Source organism: Camelus ferus, chromosome 25 (assembly GCF_009834535.1).
Source record: "Camelus ferus isolate YT-003-E chromosome 25, BCGSAC_Cfer_1.0, whole genome shotgun sequence".
NCBI classification, from domain to species: domain Eukaryota; kingdom Metazoa; phylum Chordata; class Mammalia; order Artiodactyla; family Camelidae; genus Camelus; species Camelus ferus.
The window spans coordinates 32,144,034-32,167,485 of record NC_045720.1 but is presented as its reverse complement, the minus strand read 5'-3'; the positions used below and the strand labels follow the sequence as shown (position 1 = coordinate 32,167,485).

The 23,452-nt window shown below is 42.9% G+C and overlaps 1 protein-coding gene, 1 long non-coding RNA gene and 1 other non-coding gene across 4 annotated transcripts in view; 2 read left to right on the top strand and 1 right to left on the bottom strand.

Annotated features, from left to right (window-relative positions):
• Positions 1 to 23,452, top strand: part of MATN2 (matrilin 2) — a 119,607-nt gene that overhangs the window by 54,736 nt on the left and 41,419 nt on the right. For both annotated transcript variants that reach the window (XM_032468316.1, XM_032468315.1), the window contains exon 5: positions 12,728 to 12,850. In XM_032468316.1, coding sequence (XP_032324207.1) covers positions 12,728 to 12,850 — 123 coding nt within the window. The remainder of the gene's footprint in view (positions 1 to 12,727; positions 12,851 to 23,452) is intronic.
• Positions 4,224 to 8,260, top strand: LOC116659911. The gene is made up of 3 exons (XR_004315284.1): positions 4,224 to 4,714; positions 5,664 to 5,666; positions 8,251 to 8,260. It is a non-coding gene; the product is annotated as an uncharacterized LOC116659911 (long non-coding RNA).
• TRNAG-ACC lies at positions 20,709 to 20,780 on the bottom strand. Its single transcript has one exon. It is a non-coding gene; the product is annotated as a tRNA-Gly (tRNA).

The following is a 23,452-nucleotide window of genomic DNA, read 5'->3' as shown; positions in this document are numbered from 1 at the left end:
GGGACCTGTCCCTGCCAACACGTGCAGAGACTCGGGGGGCCTGGAGAGCAAAGAGACACAGCTATTTCCAGTTTTGAGCCTTTAAGATGTGCCAGGTCCCATGCAAATTCCTGGAAATTGGAGTTGGAGTGGGGGTGGGGAGGGTATAGCTCAAGTGATAAAGTATGTTCTTAGCATGCACAAGGGCCTGGCTCCAATCCCCAGTACCTCCTCTAAAAATAAGATAAATAAACCTAATTACCAGCGCCCCCCCCCCAAATTCCTGGAAATCAGATTGTGACTAAAACAGCAATGCTCTGGCTCTCTTGGAGCCCACATTCCTGCCTGGGAGTAAAGCAAGTAAACAACCAAGTTGATTGCAGCCCAAAGTGATTGCAGCCCCTGCCCCGCTCAGTGTGTACTTCCCACAAGGTCAGGCCTGACTATAGCCACTTATTGAGTGTTTACCATGTGCCGGCAGCTCTCATGAGTGCTCTATATTTGTCATCTCATTTAATTCGGACAATGAGCTCTTAAAGCAGGTTTAGCATTCTCAGTTTACAGGTAAGGAAAATAAGGAACCAGAAAAAGATTAGACAATTTACTCAAGGTCATATGGCTAGTAATGAGACCTAACCAGAATCCAAATCCTGTTATGCATGACTCCAGAGTCCTAGCTCTTATACACCATTCCACACTGTCCGTGATCCATCAGGTGCCAGGCAACCCTGCCGCCAGAGAAACTCCTCCAAGCCCGGGGGATAGGCAAGTTCAAAGGCTCACTGAGTCCAGGGGAGACTTAGAACTAGTTCGCCAAGACCAACCTTCAAATGATTGATTTTCATTCCCCAAGTCACTCCCAACTGCTGTGATACTGCCATTGTACAGAATGACTGTGAGAGGGACTCTTAGGGGATGGCCCTCAAACACACATACACACACAGACACTGTCCCCACCATTTTCTATTCATACCCTACCTTTGCGGAGAGAGGAGGCAGACACAGCTGATTTATAGGTTCTTTGGGTGGAAATGGACCTTGGCTATCAGTTTTAGCTCCCTCTCCACTTAACCCAAGAATTCTATTTCTTCCTGGTGTCCCAGAGTGACGGTGCATGTCCAACCATCATCGCCCATCTGGGACCCTGGGTCGTTACAAAGCACCTGTATCCCTCCCTAGAGTGTGGCTCAGTGGTTGAGCTGAAATCCTACTCTCTGTAATTCCCACCTTTGATCCCATTTTTGCTATCTGAAGCCATATACTAAAAACTTTGTTTCCTTTCCCAAATAAATACAGAACGCCCTTTGATTATTGAAAAGTGTAACCCTCCCTCCTATTCATTTTCTCTTTTTCAGGGGAGGCATGAACACATCTTTAGATCTTTGGATTTGGGTCTCTTCACTGTCTAGATAGCCTTCTGGACACCAGTTAGTCAGTGTCTCAAAAGGTACCCTTTCATTTAAAGACTAGGTCAAGCACATTAAATAATCTTACCTTCAAAGTTTTGCCCATATGGACAGTTTGGAATGTCCTGGAGGCAACGTTGTGGATTCTTCTGTCCTCCAAAAAAGTCTTCCCAGCCAATACCACCATGAGATACATGCGAAAGTGTTATCATAGTGCAAAGCCCCTAGGGCTCAACAGAAGTTTATGTTCTTCCCGGGCCCCATTTACAAAAACAAGGGGAAAATCCACATAAAGTGCCTTCACATTCTATCCCCTTCCCCTTGAACTCTTTTCCCACTCAGAAGAAAGAACTTTATCTTGTTTTCTCTTCTTTCTTTATTTTTTTAAATAAAGAATTTTCCCCTTTCTTTGACTCCCTTCTAGAATATTTAGTCTATCTGGAAGAATAATGAAAATGCAACATTTTAGAAAACTTCACTTGGCAAGACAATGGAAACTTTCTTGTCCAGCTTTGTCATTTTTTCTCTCTCAGGAACTATACCAAATGCATTTTACAGCTTTCATTCTTCAGATATGTTCCTGACATTATTTTCCCAAGCAACTAGGTGATTTAGTAGCTTTTATATTAGAGTTTAATCAAGGGGCATAATCCAGAAAAAAAAAAAGTCGCATTATTAGGAAAAGAAAACTACAGCCAACATTACTCATGAATGTAGATACAAAAATTCTTAAAATCTTAGCAAATAGAATTTATATATATATTATATATAATCAGGACCAAATGGGGTTTATCATAAGAATGCAAGGTTGGTTTGGCTTAACAGTCAAAAATCAATCAATGTATGACATTATACTACACATAGAAAACCCTAAAGGTGCCATCAGAAAACTACTAGAGCTTATCAATGAATTCAGTAAAGCTGCAGGATACAAAATTAATATACAAGAATCTGTTACATTTCTATACACTAACAATGAACTATCAGAAAGAGAAATTTAGGAACAATCCCATTTACCATTGCATCAAAAAAATATGAAATATACCTAGGAATAAACCTACCTAAGGAGGTAAAAGACCTATACTCACAAAACTATAAGACGCTGATGAAAGAAATTGAAGATGACACAAACACATGGAAAGATATACTGGGTTCTTGGATTGGAAGAATTAATATTGTTAATATGATCATATTACCCAAAGCAATCTATAGATTCAATGCAATGAGTTGAATTAATCACTAAGGAAATACAAATTAAAGCCACAATAAGATACTATTATACTTCCACCAGATTGGATACATTTTAAAATATAAAACATGCCAATTATTGGCAAAGCTGGCAACAGAATTATTGTTTTGCCTGGCGGGAATGGAAAATGGTTCAACCACTTTGGAAAACAGTTTAGCAGCTTCTTACAAGGTTAAATGTGTACCTACCGTAATACCCAGCCATTCCACTTTTAGGTACTTACCCAAAAGAAATTAAAATTTATGTCCAAAGATTTGAACACAAATGTTTATAGCAGCTTCACTTATAATAACCCAAATCTGGAAACAAATTCAAACAAAGCTACAAACAAATTCACATCAGCAGGTGACTGGATAACAAATTGTGAGATATGCATACAATGTCATACTACTAGGCAATGCACAGAATGAACTATTGACACATGCAGGAAGCTGGACAAGTCTCAAAATAACCACATGGAATGAAAGAAACGAGATAAAAAAAAGAGTATGTACTGTAGGATTCCATTTATATATAATTTTAGAAAGTGGTAACTAATCTATGTGACAGTGATCAGCAGATTAGTGGTTGCCTAGGGCTGGGGGAGTGGAGGAGGCAGAGGAGGGATTACCAAGGGACACTAGGGAACCTTTGGGGGTTTGGAGGTGATGGATATGTTATCATCTTGATTATGGTGATGATATGCTGATATGTCAAATTTATCATATTCTATACTGTAACATGTATAGTTTATTATATGTCAAGTATTACTCAATGATATATATGTATGTATCAGAACAAGATGGTTTTGGAAGGTAAGTGGTGCTGAGTCAGAAGGCTGCAAGAGAAGAGATTGGCGAATGAGTCATGGAACAATCAGTTGAAGGTGTTGGAGAGGAGAGGGTTTTTCTAGCAAGTCAAAGAAGAGAAGAGAATGCAGGGCTTGTGTCTTTGGGGAATGCTAACTAGAACAGACTTCCTGTATCAAATAGTTTGTTGAGGGCATTAGCAGGGGATGAAGAAAGGAATGTAAGCTGGAACAAATTATGAAGTGATGTGATTCTCAAGATGACTTCCATCTATGGTCTTTGGTGGGTAGGGATGCTGAACACAGGGTGTCGAGGGGAAAACCACATTTTAGTGGATTGAGTCTGGCAGTGATAGATACATAGGAGTAGAATTAGGTGGAGCATCAAGGCAGAAATGCCATTCATTCATTCTTTCATTTATTCATTCAGTTCTTATTTTTTCCCCTCTATGGGCCAGGCAGTCTTAAGGAGTGTAGGAGAAAAGGGAGTGTTTCTCTTGTAAGTTTGAGACCCAGGAAACACACTCAGATCTTGGCTTCCCTTGTGCTCAGCACATACTGAGCAGAATATGGAAGATGCAATCAGTTTAAATCAATTCAGTGCATGTGTTTCTGGCGTCCATGGAATTAATTAGATCACAGCACTAATCCCAGAGAGGAGTTTATGACCTCAGATGGGGAATGGTGGATAAAGAGGTGTTAGTAGAATTGAAACTGATAAATAACTTCAGAGAGGAAACTTGGTTTTGAGGGAAAAGCAGTGAGTTCGGGCAAGAGCCCACACAAGTGGTTGGGTGCAGCTGGAAGTGAGGGTTAGAGTTCAAGGAAGACGCCTGGCTGGATGTGCTGGGTGGTGTGCTAACTGGCCCTGATATGGATGGAATCTTGGAGGGAGAAAGACAGTGTAGAGAGGGGAGGTCAAGGTCCGAGCCTCGGGCGGCCCCCAGTTAGCCGGCAGAGCAAGCGCGCAAGCGCGAGCAGACTGCGCACGCGCACACGAGCGGGCGGCCTTCAGCGGCGCGGTCGAGGGCCCTGGCCCGCGGTGCTGCTGAGCAGAAGCCGCGGGAATTCGGCTCTGGAGCCTCCTCTTAACCCCAGCTCCTGGGCCTGGGAACTCCAAGATCATTACTTGAGGTTTGCTCACCCTCTGGCTGTGCCAAGGCATAGGGTTAAAAAATAATAACAATACAGGAATCAAGGGTGAGTAGCGCCCCATGGGAGACTCGGGCTGACCAAACGTGAGTGGAGACTGCCAGTTGGGAAGGAATTGTTACTTATCTAGGGGAAGTGAGTGTGAACCTCATACAGCGTCTTCTCTGGTTTCGTATTTTCACCAGCACCTAGACAGTGGTTCTCAAAGTGTGGTCCCCAGACAGCTGCCTCCGCTTTGCGGGGAAACTCGTTCGGAAGGCAAACTCCCAGGCTCTACCCCAGACCTACTGAACCAGGGACTGGAGGGGTGCGGCCTGGGAGCGTCTGCTTTAACAAGCCCTCCAGCGGATTATGATCTAAGCTCAAGTTTGAAAACCACTGACCTAGCTGTTTTAAACTAGATCTCTCCCTGGGAGATTCCCCTCCGCAGGGAGTTCGTATTAAAAACATGATGGTGTGACCGCCCGTTTGGAAATTGCCAAGCCCTCTGCAAGACAACGGCATTATTCGTTTATTTATTATTTTGATCAACCTCATTCGGTCAGATTTACTTATGTTTTCAGGCTTTATATGGGAGATCCCCCCTCCCGTTTTTTTCTCTTCTTGAAGGAAAACCAAAATCTTGCTAGTGATTGGGAGACTTGGTTGAAAAAGAATGAAACTCTTGGGGGAGAGGAGGATGCAAGGTCAGCTGGAGTTTGCCTGGAAGGACAGGTTTGTTTTTCTGGGTGACTTTGGGTTGGTTTTGTTTCTTCCAGTGTAAAAGCACAAGGCTGATGACTCACATTTACTGTTGAAAGTCTTTAAATCCAAACTGCAGCTGTCAAAATAAGATGAGGGCTTTCAGACATGATGGTAAAAGCGGGGGATGGTCCCCAAAATGCAGGCTTGGGTTTTGCTGGGTTTTGCCTGCTTTTGTCCTAACTCCAAGCGTGCTTTTCAGTTGAAGCAGGCAAAACTCCCGTTGTTTCCCAGTTGAGTGAAATAACAGCTCTAATAATACATTTCTCTTCTCTCTCGCTGTGATAGGTAATTTCTGATTTCTACCTCTCGGGCTAAATAACAACAGGGGCCGTAAAAAAAAATAGAGCGTGTCATTAAAGGTGTTCATTTTGCTTTTACTCCAAAGGAGAGATTAAACCGTCACTGGTGTCAACAGTGTGCAGTGTGGCTGGTCTAAACTTTTGAAAAGTCAGTAAAAACCCTCTGATTTTGCCCAGGATGATGTCAGCCACAGCAGCCGCAGTCTTTGTCCCGTGCTCCTCGTCCAATGTAACCAGATGAAAGTTTTCCAAGTTCTCTGGGCCGAGGCGCTGGGCCAGGGCTTCAGGATCACACATGACGGAAGGCACTTAAATCTCGGGTGCCTCTGAGCCTCAGGGGATATGCTGGGGAGGGATTTATTTGTGCACAGCCCTGGGGCTCTTAGTTATCAAATCCTTGCTGATTTATTTCACTTGGGAAGACTGAGCAGCTGTAATTAACATCCCTCCCCAAATTCTCCAGGAAATGAGAGGAGCAAGCAGATTTTGCTGTCAGCTGTGTGCTAACATCTGCCCTCTGGCAGGGCACTGTTTGAGTTTGTTGAGCTCTTTTGTTATAAAATTCAAAATTGCCTGGTTTATTGTGTTGGATCAATTCAGCATAGAACTCACAAACCAAAACTTAGTCACAGATACCTTGACGTCGTTGAAAGAAAGCTGAATCTAGTGGTCATATGTGGGGGGTTTCGGAGGCACCCAATAAAGTGGTATTATATTAGAATTGTGACTTAGGCAAAATTTGGTTGGGGTCCACCTCTCCTCCATATTTAACTAGACCTGCACCACCAAGACGTTTCTTTACCCCAGTCTGGGAAAGAAGGAGGCTAATATCTGTGAGTACCTACCTACCATCTGTCAGGTGCTTTATCATCTATATTATCTCATTTAACTTTGCGATAAGATGTTTTCTCCACTTAATTGCTTAACCTCTATGAAAATTCAATCTCATAGAAATCACTTATGTGAAGTCACATAAGTCACCTCACTGAAGCCAGGTCTGGCTCCAAAGGCAGGATTCTTTTCATTCTATCCGATTGCGTCCCTTATACTCTCCCTGAAGAAACATAACTGCCCTTAATCTCCTCCAGGGCTCAATTCCCTTGATCCCTACTTTTTCATATTACCTCCCTCAGGTCCTTGTGTAAAATAATCTTCTTTGTGAAACCAGCTTCTGACCGCACTAATTAAAATAGAAGCTCCCTTCCCTCCACACTCCCAGCTCCCCTTTCCTACTTAGTTTTGTTCCCCAGCACTTAGAAGCTCTAACATAATATATAGTGTCACCTGTTTGTTATTTATGTCTGGCCCCTATCCGTGGTGTGCTGGTGAATGTTCGACAACCAGCTCTCCAGGGAGAAAAGCTCCGGTTTGTGATGTTCACCAGTTCCCGTGGTGTCAATACTACCACCGTGACTGATTCCAGGTGGCCCACTTGGCCTTGCTGAACGCAGAGCTGGGAAGAGTTGAGCACGGTCTGTCGTGTGAGTCAGTAGGAGCCGGCTCCCCACATGAGTATCAGCTCCATGGGGACAGGGATCGATTGAATTTTTTGGATCTATTTTTTTCTCTGTCGTTTTCCCAGCACTTTGAACAGTTTGATGAGTGAATGAATGAATGAATTCAGTCATTTAAATATATTTTAAAAAATTGATCAGATGCCAGACACCATGCTAGATATTTAAGCTAGAGGGCTAAACAGAACAAGCACTGCCCTCCCATCACAGGGGGAGGAGATGTTAGGTTATCAGTTGGAAATTAAGTGTTAAATTCTAACTGTGGAAAGGGAAACTATGACCTCTAACAGGGAGTGATCAGATAAGAGTACTCCCCCACCTACCCAGCCCCGCCGCCCCCGCCCTGAGCACTCCAGCCTGGCGACTGTCTGGTCAAATCAACAGATGTCACTCAGCACCTGCTGTGTGAAGTGCGTGGTATCACACAGGCACCCTGAGGAACACTTATCCTGTCCCTCTCAGAGCTTGTAGCCTGGGTGAGACTGATGAGAGAGCAACCCCTGACAGCCCTGTATTTCAGGGATTGGATCCATTCGTCCATTCACGAGTACTTGCTGAGCACCTGCCAGGCGCCATGCTGGGTACCAGCAGTGCCGCAGACAGCAAGGCAGCCAGTTCCTTAGCTGTCCTGACAATTCTGTTATCCGCAGCTGAGGGCTGGCTGCCTGATGTCACTGTACTCTTCTGGTATAGGAGTATCTCTTGCTGGGGACGAGGAGAGGTACAGAGACTCGGGAGGAGTTTTGTTCACATCTCACTCATCTTCCCAGGACCCCATTGCTGATGGAGATAGTTTTAGGATTCTAGGAACATCCCTGTTGGGAGGCAGGGGGTATGGGTCTTTGTCACTGTTCATTCAGATGAACATTATGGGGCACCAACTCCATGCCCTAGGACGCTGGGGAATCAAAACTGAGTCAGACCAGCTCACATTCCAGTGGGGCAGACAGACCTGTGATCAGGTCCTTTTAATCAGTGTGTAAGTGCTCTAGTGGAGCCATGGGTATAGTGCTAGAGGAGCCCAGGGGAAGGAGACTCTTAAGTCCAGCCAACCTGGAGAAGGCTTCCTGGAGGAGGTGACATTGGACTGAAGTCAGTAGCCATGAGTGGGGGTCACAAGGTAGAGAAAGCTTGGAAGGGTAATGGGAATTCTGAACCCAGTGCTTCTCCCATCCCCCACAGTTTTATCACCCTTCAGTGCAATCCTTCCAAGCTGTGAGAAAAAGAAGTGCTGTTTTTCTTAGGAGTTAAGGGAATCATCCAAAAACATCTGTATTTGTTTCCAATGGAAGTGACCACTGCCAGAAAAACAGCAAAATTGTTTTGTCAGAACCTAGTCCGTATTTATTCCTTTGTCTTTGTTTGATTAAATTAATCCCTCAATGGTTTCCTTTGGGACGGTACAGATCACTAGGGGCCATAAATCCCCAGATGATGCTCTAAAAGCAGTATGAGAGGCCTGCGGCCAGCTGGCAGGCCTGCTGTTTGTGGGAGCGCCCTTCTGGAACGTGAGCCGTGATCCCCCTGTTCCTACCACACTTCACACCCTCACGTTGTGTCCGGGGTCTTTCAGCCACTTGGAGAGGGGACCAGGGACAGCAGAAATGATGAGATTTGTTTGAAAGAGGACTCTGAGCCTGGCAGATCCAGTTGATAAAGGGGGAGGCTGAGACCTGCCTCTGGGCGCCTTCCCCTCCGGTGATTGTGAGGACTTTTTAGCCTACAGGTCGGGTGACTCAAACCTGGATGCACACTGGAGTCATCTGGCGGCTTTAACAAAGGCTACTGCCTGCATCCCACCTCCTGCTGTTAAGGCGAGTTGGATGGCCTGAGCATCAGAAGGTCCCCAGATGGTTCCGATGGGCAGCCGAGGTGGTGCACTGATGCTCTGGTGTACGGAACCTTGCAGTGATTCATAGCTGTTCTGTCCTGGAAGGAATAAGCATCTCCTTGCCTCTCTACCTACCCCGTGGGGGGACATCTTGGGGAAAAAAAAAAAAAGGTTACTGCATCAAGGTCCTGGTTCATTGCTTTTAAAATGCTACTTTCAAAGGAGTTCTTTTGTAACTTGCTGATTTTTTTTATAATAAAAGCTCTTGTTAGAAAATTCAAAAACATCATTATAAATAAGAGGAAAAAATTACTTATACTCCCACCACTCCTTCGTAACCACTTTTAGGCAGGGTTCCTGCTGGACACAGAGAGGAGGCAGAGCAGCAGCGGAGGCTAAGATGGGGGACCCAGGTGGAGAAGCTCCCGCCCCTCACCTGCAGAGATGAGCTTGGGATCTGGCGGCGGCGGGGGTGGGGGGGGGTAGTTCATTCCAGTGTACTGCGGTGTCATTTTCTAGCCAGAGTACCCTGACATGCACTGATAGCCAGTGGATGAAGCCAAAATCTCCAAAGAACATTTGGAGGTCCTCATGTCAAGAGGTTAATATTCCCATCAGTGTGCAAGCAAACCAAAGCTACTTTGGCGTGAAACTCAGAAAGCTATTACTGTTCCCAAACAAAGCCGTGATAGTTCACTTATCTGTGCTAGAAATTCTTTAAATTTCCCAGAGCTAAAAATAAAAAACCTGTGATGCAACCAGCATTATCCTTCCAAAGCACAGCTCAGGTGACATGGCCCAGCGCCCTTTTTAAGGCTTTTACCTGGAGTGGTCCCCACTGCCTGCTGAAGGGAGCACAGACCACACAGCCTGCTTTCAGGCCCTCTACCATCTGGTGTCAGTTGTCCTTCTGATGCTCCCTCCGGCTATTTGCCTTGGAATTCCCGGAGTGGGATTCAGCTCCCACGCCTGTCCTGCTTTCCTCCATTTCTGCACATTTACTGTCACTCCTCCCCCAGCCCAGGGGCCACTTCCCTTCCTCTGTTCTCCCGCTGGATCCAGCCTGGGCTGGCAGTGACCCATCCCCGTCCTGAACTTCCATTGTATTGGCAGCACCTCTCTTAGGGGTTTCTATCATGTTCTGTTTTGTATTTTCGTTATTTAGTGTGCATCTGATGGCTGCTCTGGCCTCTCCAGTCCTCAGATGGGGCTAGTTTGCTCTACTTGAGGGAGCATCTTTGCTCTCACTGTTCTTTCCATCAGAAACACTCTTGTATATATTTAAAGTTATACTTGACATCTCATGTTATTCTAGTTTGAGGTGTACAACACAGTAATCCAATATTTTTATACATTATGAAATAATCACCACGGTAAGTCCAGTTACCATCTGTTACCACACAGAGTTATTACAGTATTACTTGACTGTTTTCCCTATGTGTGCAGTACATCCCCAGGACTTACTTATTTTATAGCTGGAGTTTTGTACCTCCTAATCCCCTTCTATTTCATCCATACCCACCTCATCCTCTCTGGCAGCCACTTTCCGTATCTACGAGTCTGTTTCTGCTTTGTTATGTTTATTCATTTTTTTTTAAGATTCCACATGTAAGTGAGAACATATGGTATTTGTCTTTCTCTGTCTGACTTATTTCACTTAGCATAACACCGTCAAGGTCCATCCATGTCACAAAGGCAAAAGCTCACTTTTTATGGCTGAGTAATATTCCACTGATTATATGTAGCACATCTTCTTTATCCAGTCATCTGTCGGTAGACACTTAGGTTGCTTCCATATTTTGGCTATTGTAAATAATGCTGCAGTGAACATAGGGGTGCAGATATCTTTTTGAATTAGTGTTTTTGTTTTCTTTGGATAAATTCCACTTCTGGGTTTTTATCAGAAACGCTCTCCCTAGAATATCACATTACTAACTCCTAGAATACAAGCTGCATGATGGCAGGAGCTCCTTTGTCTGTTTGGGTCAGCACTGCATCCACAGTGCCTGGGACAAAGTAGGTGCTTCATTGATTGAATAAATGAAGAGTATCCGATGATTCAGATTTTTCTTAGATCTCTGTATTAGGCTTGTAACTAACAGTAAATTTTGTCATTCTTTAATTATTCACTATAATTTTTGCATGAACTGAAGTTTTTTTTTCTGGTTATTGCTAATTTTCTTATGTCTAGATTCATGAGAAAGCTAAATTCCAATTTTCCAACTGGAAAGCCAAGATAGAAATATCCTGGTAAGAGAGGAATTTGCATCTATAATTTTTCATCTACTTTGTTGATTTGGGAGTGCAAATAATTCTTTTAGCATTTTAAAACCAGAATCCTTATTTGTGAAATCTTAGACTTAAGTGTTTTTTAATCTTATGATGTAGCTTTTCTTTAATGTAATGCATCTAATAGAATTGACGAATACATCAGCTTTTATCTTTTTATCAATCTGGTATTTTATATTTATCTAAAAGCGTAATAAACTATAAAACCCAAAGACCTAGGAGATTACATTGAAGTGTAGCCATTTGATTCAGGGATTAATCAAGCTTTCTAATAAATTGAGTTTTTACCACAGCTGTCATAGTGATAACTTTTAACTAGAGGGGAAAAAAATTTAATATATTCAGTCCCTTTAATGCTCTCTGATTTTCTCCAGCTTTAATGGTAATGTAACCAGAAGAGCTAGTCATAAAACCAAGCCATTCTCTTTGCTGAAAAATCATCTTGTTTCTTCAAAGAAGAGACTGAGTTGATGATGGACTGAAAATGCCTTTAACCTTTTTGTCTTCTGATACATTCTTAGTTCCACGGCAGTAAATGCATTCCTGTGAATGTAGTCTTACGTTGCATTTGAATAAATGATCAGGGCTCTGCATTTTGTGGACACCTTATAAATATCTGAGCAAAATAGGACTGTTAATAGCCATACATTCATTTGTCCCTACTAATCTTTGTTACTTCCACCTACCCACCTTTGGCTTCCCATTTTCCTCATTTATTTCTGGGATGAACAAATAGAGCAAAAAGAGGATTTTCAAAGGTCCTCCTGATAGAGAAATGGAATGAGGAAAAAGTGTGTCCAAAGAGATGGATGCAGACTCGGGAGTCTGGGGCTCTTCTCGACCTGCCGCGTTTCTGGTGGAGCAGCCGGTCTTTTCCACTGCGCTCTCTCATCTTCCCCATCTGCAAAGTGTCAGCGACAGTGCCGCGTTATCTCGGTGTAAATCGGAGAGGCTCTGATTACAAAGTCTTTTAGTTCTCAGAGAGCAGGAACGGTACTTGACGCAGACCAGCCCACATGCCTGCTCCTGATAACTTCCTGTCCTCAAGAACCATCCAGATGTTTTCAGAACACTTTCATTGACATGGGGTAAATTCAAATTGATGTTTATTTAAAATTATTTAGTGCATTTAATGGAGATGAATAATTCCAACTTCGAAAAATATGGGGTTTTATTTTATTGAAGTATAGTCAATTTACAATGTGTTAATTTCTGGCGTACAGCATACTGATGTGTTTGAAAAGTATGTTCTTATTTGTTCATAGAAACTCACTCCCATGTTAACAGTGTGACCTCAGGGTGGGCGGACTGCAGGTATGGGGATTATAAGCGGCTTTTGTTTTTTCCACTATGATCCTATAACTCTTTCAGTGTTTTTAAGTTATTTTAACAAGTGCTATAGAGTTGCTTTTTGATGGCCCTGTGTTGAGGGTCACCTCCTTCAGAGCCGTATTCTAACAGTCCGGCTTTGCCCCAGTCCAGGATCTGTGTGCGGTGGAGGACCATGGCTGTGAGCAGCTCTGCGTGAACCTGCTGGGCTCCTTTGTCTGCCAGTGCTACAGCGGCTACAGCCTGGCCGAGGATGGGAAAAGGTGTGTGGGTGAGTATTCCGTCCAGCCTTGCTTGTTGAGGAAGCACACGTTAAGCTAGTAAGGAAGGAGGGGGTGGCCCCCAAGTATCCAATTGCCCTCCTTTGAGTTTCAACAGAGTGTTTGAAGTTCCCTGGGCTAGCTGTCAGTCAAAATTTGAACTTGAAAGACTTCATTTATGGCTGAGGTTAGCATTTTCTCATTCTGGGTCCTCAGCAAAAGGCTGATTATAATATGATAGTCTACGTAAAGATAATTATCCAATACTGATTCTCTTGGAAAGGACTGGGCAGATTTTCTTTCAGTTTGGAGGGTATGTTTGCGATGGCCTGACGTCAGCGTAGCTCGTGTGTTGTACGTGAAGTTCATCCGGTGGTGGGCGAGGCTGCTGAGACATAGGCAGCCTTCCTAAGGACAGATCTGCTGCTCGGTGGCAGGTTCCCATGACCACCACCAGGTATACGAGCCCAGCTGTGGGTAGTAAGACACCATGGTCAGAGAAAACAAACAGCAGCCTCAAACGCTGGCCCCAGGTCAGAAGTCTCGGGCAGTGCTTGGAACTGAGGGCACCGACTTGCAGTCAGCTGAGTGACATCCCACTTAGGTGACTCCACATTGCATGGGCCAGTGAGAGGGAGCAGGGTGGCATCTGATTTCTTCAGTGATGGATAATGGTTCTCCTCAGCACCTGAAGGGCGGGCCAGCAAATCCCCAGTATGCATGTGGTACCTCCCAGTTTGTCTACAAAGCTCTTTAAACTTGCATAACCTTAGAGGGAGGGTAATAGCTCAGTGGTAGAGCATATGCTTAGCATGCATTAGGTCCTGGGTTCAATCCCCAGTACACCATTTCAAAAAAGCAAAAAACTTGTGCAACCTCACTCATCTTTCCACCAGCAAACAGTGCCTGGCAAATAGTAGGTGTTCAATAACCTGAGCTGGATACTTATGAGGCAGAAAATCTGGAAGGAAAAGGACTTGACTGACATAGGACCTGGAACCTACATTTTCTTTTTTTTTCAGGGGACCTGTTAGGCCTTGCTTCCCACAAACAGTGAATAATTAATTTTTTGCATGTAGAACTTACATTCTGCTTCTAAGCTAAGGATGTGGAAGGAAAAAGTGGTAAAATAAGGGTAGTTAGTGGCCTGTCCTTTGCAGGTGTTGATGAGGATAAAATGGGTTGGTTGGTTTGTTTTAAAACACTGATGGAGATGAAAACCACCCTCATCAGTAGTCCACAAATAGAGCTGGTCTCCTACTCCTTAGAGCTGTTTTTTTCCCCTTATTCTGTTGAGGGTGATTCCGTGATAGGTGGCAGGGCACCGCATCAACTAACACTGGCAAAAAAAGAAGCTGGAAATACCAGCTTTTTTTTTTTTTCGCTTCATTAATTTTTATTATGCAAGTAATCTATTTTCATTGAGGGACATAAACAGATGAGAAAATCACTACTAATAGCTTGTTGTATTTTCTGCCAGATCTTTCCCCATATAAGTATCTACTTTAGAACATTTTGTTCATGTTTAACAAAATGAGGTGGCACTCTCTGTTTTGTTTCGCATGTATATTTTTCCCTTACCAATTGTTAAATGGGTAGAAACTTTGGGTGCCATTGGGTCAGAAGGAAATCAGGCCATTGGAAGTAAGAGGCCAGTGGATGAGCCTCAGGAACCAGGATGAACGTGCCTTGTTAATTAGAGTGAGGGAAGGAACAAGGAGGGCCCGGTGCTTGTGTGAGTGACAGGGAGGAGATGGGGCCATGGCTAGGGCAGGAGGCCTGCTTTGGCCCTTGGGAAACTGGAGGGCAGTGAGGAGCCCAGTTCTCTGGGTGTTGCCAAATAATTGCCTAATGGTCATATGTAATAGAAAGCCTTTGAGTCTAAGGGTTTTGCTGTAACTTCTGGGGTCTGACATTTACTGAAGAGCAACAAGCATGAGAGTAGATGCCACGGTTGCCAGGGAGCTGTTGTGGGCTGTGTTTGTTAGAGATGGGCATTTCTCCGGCCGCTGCTGTCAGCGTCTGGTCAAACGTCTGTCTTTCCTTGGAGACGGGTCCAAGCAGAAGAATGGGAGAATGGGAGAGACTGTGTGTGACCCCAGCCTCATCCATTGGATGTTCTCATTTTCACCCTCTTCAACCAAGTGCCTGACCTCTTAAAGGCTGGGAGTGAGACGGTGAAGTGGTGGTGGACCTTGTTGCCAGTTGCCTTGGTTAGGGAGACTGAATACATTTTCAGGTCACTTGCTGCTTGATGGGGCTGTGCTGAGTGCAAAGCAAATGATGGCGATCATAGATGCTACAGAAGGTCAGAGAAGTGGGACATCCTCATGACTAGGATGGGGAAGAACGGGGTGAGGAAGGAAGGGTAGCAACTGGATGGGTGTCCAAAGCAAGGCGAGACATGCAGGACGGTGACGATGGAGAGGTAGCAATGATCTCAAAGTCTGAGGGCTAAGACCAGGCTTGGAGGCCAGGTGGAGAGCTGGTAAGTCAGAGAGAGACTGTCACAGTGAGAACGCCAAGTTGAAAGCTAAACCAGCAGCCCAGTCTGAAGATATCCATCAGAAGGGACTTGTCAAAGATGACGACTCCAGGTATCAGACTTAAAGCAGGAGATTTTGAGGAGAAACAAAGGCTCGTAGGGACTCTGAAAGCATTCCATTAGCCCCTGGTCTGGGTGGACAGGGAAAAAACTTCATGAGCCGAAAACCAAACAAACAAACAAAAAAGCAGAGAGAAGCTTATAAAACTAAATATAGATCTCAGCATTAACAGCTGAACAAAGAAAGGAATTAAAACATTTTAATTAAAAAATCATGAGTGGATGATAATGTGTGTAGAAATGGAATGAATGAATATGGGGACCGTAATCCCAGTTAATCCAGGAGGATCCCAGTTTATGGCTGTTGGCTCAGTTCTCAATAGCACTCTCACTTTCAGGGAGGCTCTGGTTTGGACGATAAGTTCTGGAATCACCCTAGTTAAGGCCAGTCTGACAAACAGTTGAGGAGATCAGCTCTGTTAAAGCAGAGAATTCCTGCAGGTGTGAAGCAGGAGATGAAGTTGAAGATACCAGGTGGAACCAAAGTGATCAGAGCTTTGAAAACAGGCTAAAGAGTCTGGACTTTATCTCTGACAAAGAGACACTAAAGGGTTTCTAACTGGGACTGATAAATGCAAAACCTCATTTTAGGAAAGTTAATCTTGTGGCGAAGGATGGGTTCCAGGAGGAAGGTGGGGAGGGATGGAAAGACCAGTTAGGAGATTATAAACATCCTCTGGTGACAGGTGACAGGAGCCAGGATTTGAGTAGGACTGTAGAAATGGAGAGAGAAGGAGTGAGGGATGAAAGAAATGCTATAAATCGAGAGGAGAAGGAAAACCACAACTGACCCCTGGGTTTGAGCTTCTGTGACTCTGAGAGTGAAAGCAACAGTGATGAAATTCCAGAGCAGAGGGAACAGATTTTTTAAAAAGATAATGAGTAGCTTTAGACCAGATGGGTTGGAATTGGGGATGAGGCACCAACAAGGACACGTGGAGAGGGAGCAGAAAGCAGTACTAATTCCACGAGGAGGGTGTGGCACCAGTGATGCAGGCAGGAGGTAGCACAGTCCATTTCCTTCTGAATTTTAATTTCCATTTCAAGTGTTCATTTGTGTGTTGGTTTTGAAAGCATCTGGACCTTCAGTACAGTAAGACCTGGGCTCAAATCCCAGTTCTGCTACTTGCTAGTCATGGGTCATTTTATTTCTGAGCCTTGGTTTTCTCATCTATAATGTAGAGTAATAATACCTACATCATGGAGTTTGTGGAATTAAATAAGATAAAGAGTAGCGTTCCTAAGACACATTAGGCAATTGTTACTATTATTATTATTATTACAACACATTATTATCATCATCATTTCCTGGGTTCCATGAAGTGTGGAGCTGGGGGAGAGTGAAGGCCTGAGCTGTAGGCACATGCAGGGAGCAGGAGGGAGACAGACGGGCAGGAAGAGTGTCTGTGAAGGAACAGCCTAAGGTGGGGGTGGAGGAGTTGGGGAGAGGGGGTCGAGAGAATCAGAAGCTATGAAATATGATGGGAAGGAGAATTTCTAGGCCAGGTCAGTATTAGTGTCATGCCCCAGCGAGGCCAGATGGAACAGAACTTAAGAGAAGGAGCCATCGAGTTGAGTCATGGATTCATCTCAGCCAACATTTCCAGACTCCCTGCCAGGCACTCTCTGGGCATTAGGGACACAGACATGACCAGGAGGCCATTGATAATGATCAAGAGGGAGGGGGTAAAGGGTAGATTTAAAGGGGCTAGGGGGTCAGAAAGTGGGGACAGCAAGTCTAAGCTCTTTACTAAAAGAAGTTTGGTAGAAATTCATGACCAGCTACTGATGAATGGATGCACTGGGAATACTTTGACTCATCCCCGAATTATGACTGTGACCTGCATGAAAATTCAGTTCTTAGCCAGATTCAGGACTTTTTAGACAACATTTCCACACTTCTGAGTTAGTGGAATGTTAGAGTCCCATTTCCCCAACTGCTCATTTCACTCTGGATACTGAATTTATTTCAACTTCCAGGTGGTCAAGGGTGGATTACTGACTAAGATCCTCACTTTGCTTTAGTTGAGTCCTGGTATTTATAATCCATCAGCTTCCACTAAAGCTGTGTCAATGTCCATCCCAAACTGTACATTTTCAAAGACCATTTACGTCTGTCCCTGAGGGTGAATTTTCTGCCGTACTTGCTCACCTGATGTTCACTGACTGCCTTGTCTTTTGGGGTAACTTTGGTCCTCTTTGCATCTTATCCACCCAAGCAGATTGTAAACCCTTAGGGGCAGAAGCCAATTCCTGTACTTTTCATCTTTCACAGGGTAGATTTGCAAAATGTTTTTCTTGAATCATTGACTGAGGTGGAGTGATCACGATCTCAAGCATTCACTTCCTTGATTGGTTTTTAAACTACAAAATCAGTTTTTGCTTATTAAAAAAAAAAATCAGAGGACCAATGTATGTAAAATCAAAACCTGAAAGACATTCCTCCTCAATTTCAATTCCTGGAGATAATCACCACTAAGGCTTGGCTTCTCTTTCCTGCCTTTCTTCCAAGATGTCCTACCATCTCAAGATGCTGTTTGATTGTCATTGCCATCCAGGGTTTAGCACAATGCCTGATGCATAGTAATTGCCGAGTAAATGATTATGGAACAACTGAATGGCATTAAGTTATCTCTTTACTCCCCAATTCAACCTTATCTGATTAGGGAGGCAGTGTGATAAAAATATAATCTACATTTATGGAATGTTACTAAGTCCTAGGACCTGTTTGAAATATTTTATTTTATTTTTTTAATGGAGGTCCTGGGGATTGAACCCAGGACCTTGTGCATGCTAAGCATGTGCTCTACGACTGAGCTATATCCCTCCCGCCATTTGAAATATTTTACACATAATTGCAACAACGCTTTGAGGTAGGTACTGTTGTTATCCACATTTTATAGGTCTCTTGACCTCTCTGTTTCAGTGGCTTCATCCGTAAATTGAGGATAACAATAATACCTACCTCTAAGGGTTGTTGTGAGGGTGAGGTGAGCTAATGTATGTGAAACACTTGGAACAGAACTATACATGGACAATTGATAAATACTAGTTGAATCTGAATTTCTCTATCCTTTGTGAATTTTTGTCATATGAATGTTTGCATTTAATAATACATCAAACATACGGTACATTTAAAAAATCATATTGAGGTCCATACCCAGAATGATAGTGGCACATAGCATGGGGATTTAGCCTGGTGTTACTGCTGCTTTCAAAGCTTTCTTCCTATATTCTCCCATATTAAGTACCCTCCGTGCGGAGGGAATGGATGATATTTAAGCTGGCAACAAGGGATGGGAGGATCAGTTTTTATATGGAAAGGTCAGATTTTTAATTGGTCAGCTTATTCCTCACGACTGAAGCATAACCTCCCCCAGCCCCCAATATAAGAATTTCTCCCTGTATTAGTTTGCCAGGGCTGCCATAACGAAATATCACAGAGTGAGTGGTTTAAGCAATAGAAATTTATTTTCTCACAGTTCCGGAGGCTGGAAGTCCAAGGTCAGGGTGTCAGCAGGGTTGGTTTCTTCTGAGTCTTCTGTCCTTGGCTTGCTGCCTCTGCATATGGTCTTTGTTCTGTTCTCGTGCATTCGTGGGGCCTCTTTGTGTATCCAAATTTCCACTTCATACAAGGACGCCAGTCACATTGGATTAGGACCCACCCTAATGACCTCATTTTAACTTAATCACCTCTTTAAAGGTCCTGTCTTCAAATGCAGTCACATTCTGACCTGTTAGGAACTAGGATTTCAACAATTGAGTTTAGGGTCAGGGAGACACAATTCAGCCCAGAGCATTTCCCTGTGTTATTAAAATATGTATAACTGAGTCACTTTGCTGTACACCCGAAACTAACACTGTGAATCAACTACACTTCAATAAAAATAAAATAAAATAAAATAAATCTATAGGAAACTCTCTGAGTTTTAAAATCCTGCATAAAGAAACCCCACCGTGCCCTGGGTAAGAGAGGCTTTGTGAATCTGACTCTGTGAGTGTATCTTACATATACTCAACAAGTAAATTGATTCTACCATTTCTCTAAATGAAAAGTTTGGTTTTTCTTACTCTGTCATCAACAAACATTAAAACCCAAATGCTTCTCTTTAAAATATCCGGTTTCTACCAAGGACCTTCTCTTGTGGACTGATCCCTGCTGAGAAACCTTGGAATGTGACCAAATTGTCAATGAGACTTTATTATTAAATGTGTTTTATTATTATTTATTTATATTTATTACTACTTATATTATTATTTTATTATTTAATTTATTATTATTAAATTTATTCAGTCTTATGCTTTATTACCTTGCACCAAATATAGTTTATCTGTGGAGACAGCTAAGCGATTTCTCACGTTTTAGGCTGAACACAGCAAGATTGGCTTCAGATTCTGAGATCTTAGCACTTTGTGATCTGGAGGGCTGAAGAGCTACTGCCAGGGAATTACTCTTTCTGTTTGTAGAGTGTAGAATTTCAGGCACAACGACCAAGAAAGATGAAGTAGTTGAGGACTTGGAACAACAGAGGCATCTCTGAGGTACACGCAAAAGTCCCCGCCGTACACCTGCCCTCTAAACTTGGCCTCTCTTTTTACAAGTACAGTTCTGCAACCAAGGAAGTTAGGCGAAGAACTCAAAACTTGCTGCAAAGGATGTCAGAGATGGACTGGAACTCTCTCACCCTTAGAAAGCTTTTAGGTTCATGTGCCCGGAACTGGGATTGTCCAGCGTGTGACGATGTACTGATGGCCTCACTGCTGTCCCCAGCTCCCTGGCAGTGAGCCAGTGGCCGGCCTTCAAATCAAAATGGGATTTGACACCTTTGGGTTTTATGGGCCTCAGTTGTGGAACCCAGGAATGCTGGAATCGTGCCTTGCCAATCTCTTCTCTCCCCTTCTCTTCCTCAGAGAGCTGTGCACACAAAAAACAAACCCAGCATGAGAATCGAAGTCCAGAAGAAGCCTTCTTATTCTGTAAGATTGGCTGATTGAGGGAAAATGTCGTTCAAAGAGTAGGATCATAAAAAAAAAGCATCTCCAAACCTACCTTAAGCATTTTAATTTTCTTTAAAACACATAAACGTACTTTTAATAAAAATTACCTTTAATTACACTTTCAGAAATTACTAATTTTAAGTTCATTTAAAGTATATATGATTTTTAAAATAATTGGTGTCCACTTTTTTTTATGGAGTCATTTTTAAATTTTTATTTCTTTATTTTTTTTGAGGGAAGGTAATTAGTTTTTTTTGCTTATTTAATGGAGGTGCTGGGGATTGAACCCAGGACCTCCTGCATGGTAAGCACACACTCTACCACTGAGCTATACCCTCCCCCAACCGAAAATATATGATTTTTAAAAATATTTCTTGCATAAATTGTACCCATAATGTGTTATCTGTGATTTTCAATTTTGATTTCTTTAAACTGGAGCAAGAATTTGAAGACTTCTATAAAGCAGTCTAAGGGCAGAATCTATAAAGTTTGGTGAAACTGCCCCCAGTCCTTCCCGTGTTTCATCTGTGCCTGTTTCTAGAGCAATTTTGCTTAACAGATTGCCTTCAGCTTTCCAAAGCTTTCAGTTTAGTTTTTATTTTAAAAAATTCAGTTCATTTTAGTTCTTGCTTATATCGAGTTGCTTTTTATACTATTTAAATTAATTATAATAACATGTATAAACGGCATATAGAGGTCTGGAAACAAAAACAACTTTGACTCTTTTTAACAGCAGGTTTCAAATTTTAACATGCATCAGAATCCCTGGAGAGCTTGTCAAAACACAGCTTCCTGGGCCCTGTGCACAGAGTTTCTGATTCAGTAGGTCTACGGTGGGGCCTGAGAATTTGCATTACTAATAAGCTCTCAAGGGATGATGGTTGCAGCTGCTTCACCAGCAGACTTAGAGACCTGATGCTTTATAAGCGTACAGTCAGTTAGTAGGAAAAGCACATGGGCACCCTAGAGCGCAAGTGTTGCATCAAGGCTGTTTATAAGTATGCAACCGGGCCGACTCGAGAAGTGCACAGATGTTCTAAAGCACAGGTGTTCCAACTGCCTTGAGCATTTAGCATATTCTGGGCAACAGGTCCCATATTTTCAGAAGGAATGAAAAGCAGTGATTGATCAGGAGTTGGTTAAGTGGAGGTCAGTTAAAAGAGTTTCTTCACTGCAACTTTATTAACACCTGATCCAACATTGGATGCCTTGTTCTAGAGCATTCTGGAAAAAAAGTGAAGTTGGAGTATATGGCTTAGAATTTAGTCTAAGCAAAGCTTCTAGTCTCTTCCCAGTCTAATATGAGGCCAGAGTGCTCAGGTGTCTCTCTGTGGGACAGAGATGGCTGGGCCCAGAGATTACACCCCATGGTGTATATAAGAGGAAGTTCAAGAAAGAGGTAGAGTCTGAGTTCCTTCCTTTTAGGTACAGCGACCTCCCTACTCATCTTTGGGGGTGTCATCAATGTCCTGGAACTTGGCAGTCAGATAGATTAGCAGCTCTTCTCTTTGGAAGGGATACTGACAAGTGGGTGGCCTCACGTGGGACTGGCTGAATGACGGGGTTGGAGATTTTCATTGGGGGTTGGAGATTTTCAAGATTGTAGATCAGGCCCAGCATGAGGAGGTGGGAGGTGGGGAGTGCCTCCTGCTAACACAGGCTAGTGTGGCCCACAGCATGGCCCACTCCTGTGACATGCAGACTGGGGCACGTGCCAGGGCTCGGTATCCTTGACCTCTGTGCCCTCAGTGTCCTCAGTTATTTGTTTAGTGATACATTGGTTCTTGAAAGATGAGCCATTCACTTTTAGAAGGATTTGGGGCTAGCGCAATATTTATGTTATGACTCAACTCCAGCAACTGGCTCATGTCCATGACATTCAGATCCTGAGACTGTGTGAATGTACTGTTCCCACCAAAGTGGCTTCTGTATTAAACCCACAAATTATCAGGCTCTATTAGAACTCTTTAGGGAATGAATTTACAAAAAATGATACTTATAACAGAAATTTAATGAAGCCTGGCAGCAAAAGAATCAACACAACACACGTTATTACCCTTTACAAATCTTTAGCTTTTCTTTTTGTGTCTTGATTACTATCTTAATATGTCATTATCTTCTCAATGCATAGTTTTGCTTTTTGAAGTTGTGTATGTGTATTAATTTGCAGGTTCCATTTCCTTGTTATTATTTACAAATTTTTGATATTAAAATATCCTAAAACATTATATAGAGGGAAACATTTTTTTTAAGAAAAAAAATCACCCATAATTCTACCATCTTAATAACAGCAAGCATTCTTATTTCTAATTTTCAGGCATTGTCATAGAACTCTCTTTTACCTGGATTTAATGACTGTAAATATACAACTTTCAGATCTGCTTTTTTCACCATATTATATTTGTCTTTTTATTGACAATTTTGTTAGAATTATAATGGTAACAAACTACATAATGCCTAAAACTGAACTCCTAATCTTCCCCAACAAAACCCACTCTACCCGCATCTCCCCATCCCTGAGCCAGCCTTAATCCCTCTCTTTCCCTCGCCTCACATCTGATCCAACAGGAATTCTATTGGCCCCACTTTCAACATAAACCTGCTGTATTAGTTTCCTCAGGCTGTATTGTTACTAAACCATTTATCCTTATTAAATATTCACCTTATTTTCCAGACTTTTTTTTACTGTTTTACTTTATTTTACTTATTTTTTGATTAATGGAGATACCAGGGATTGAACCCGGGACCTCGAGTATGCTAAGCACGCACTCTGCCTCTGAGCTATACCCCCCAACCACCCTCCAGAATTTTTTGTCATTGTAAATAATACTGCTATAAATAGCTTATTCCAATAGTTAATTTCCTCCTTTTTTCAGTTATTGCTTTGGTCACATTTCCCAAGTGAACATTATCAAATGTCCTTCCAGAAGAATTTTTATCAGTTTATCAGGCCTCCCACTGTTAATAACTCTGTTTTCACGCTGCCTTGCCACCATTGGATTTTATCTTG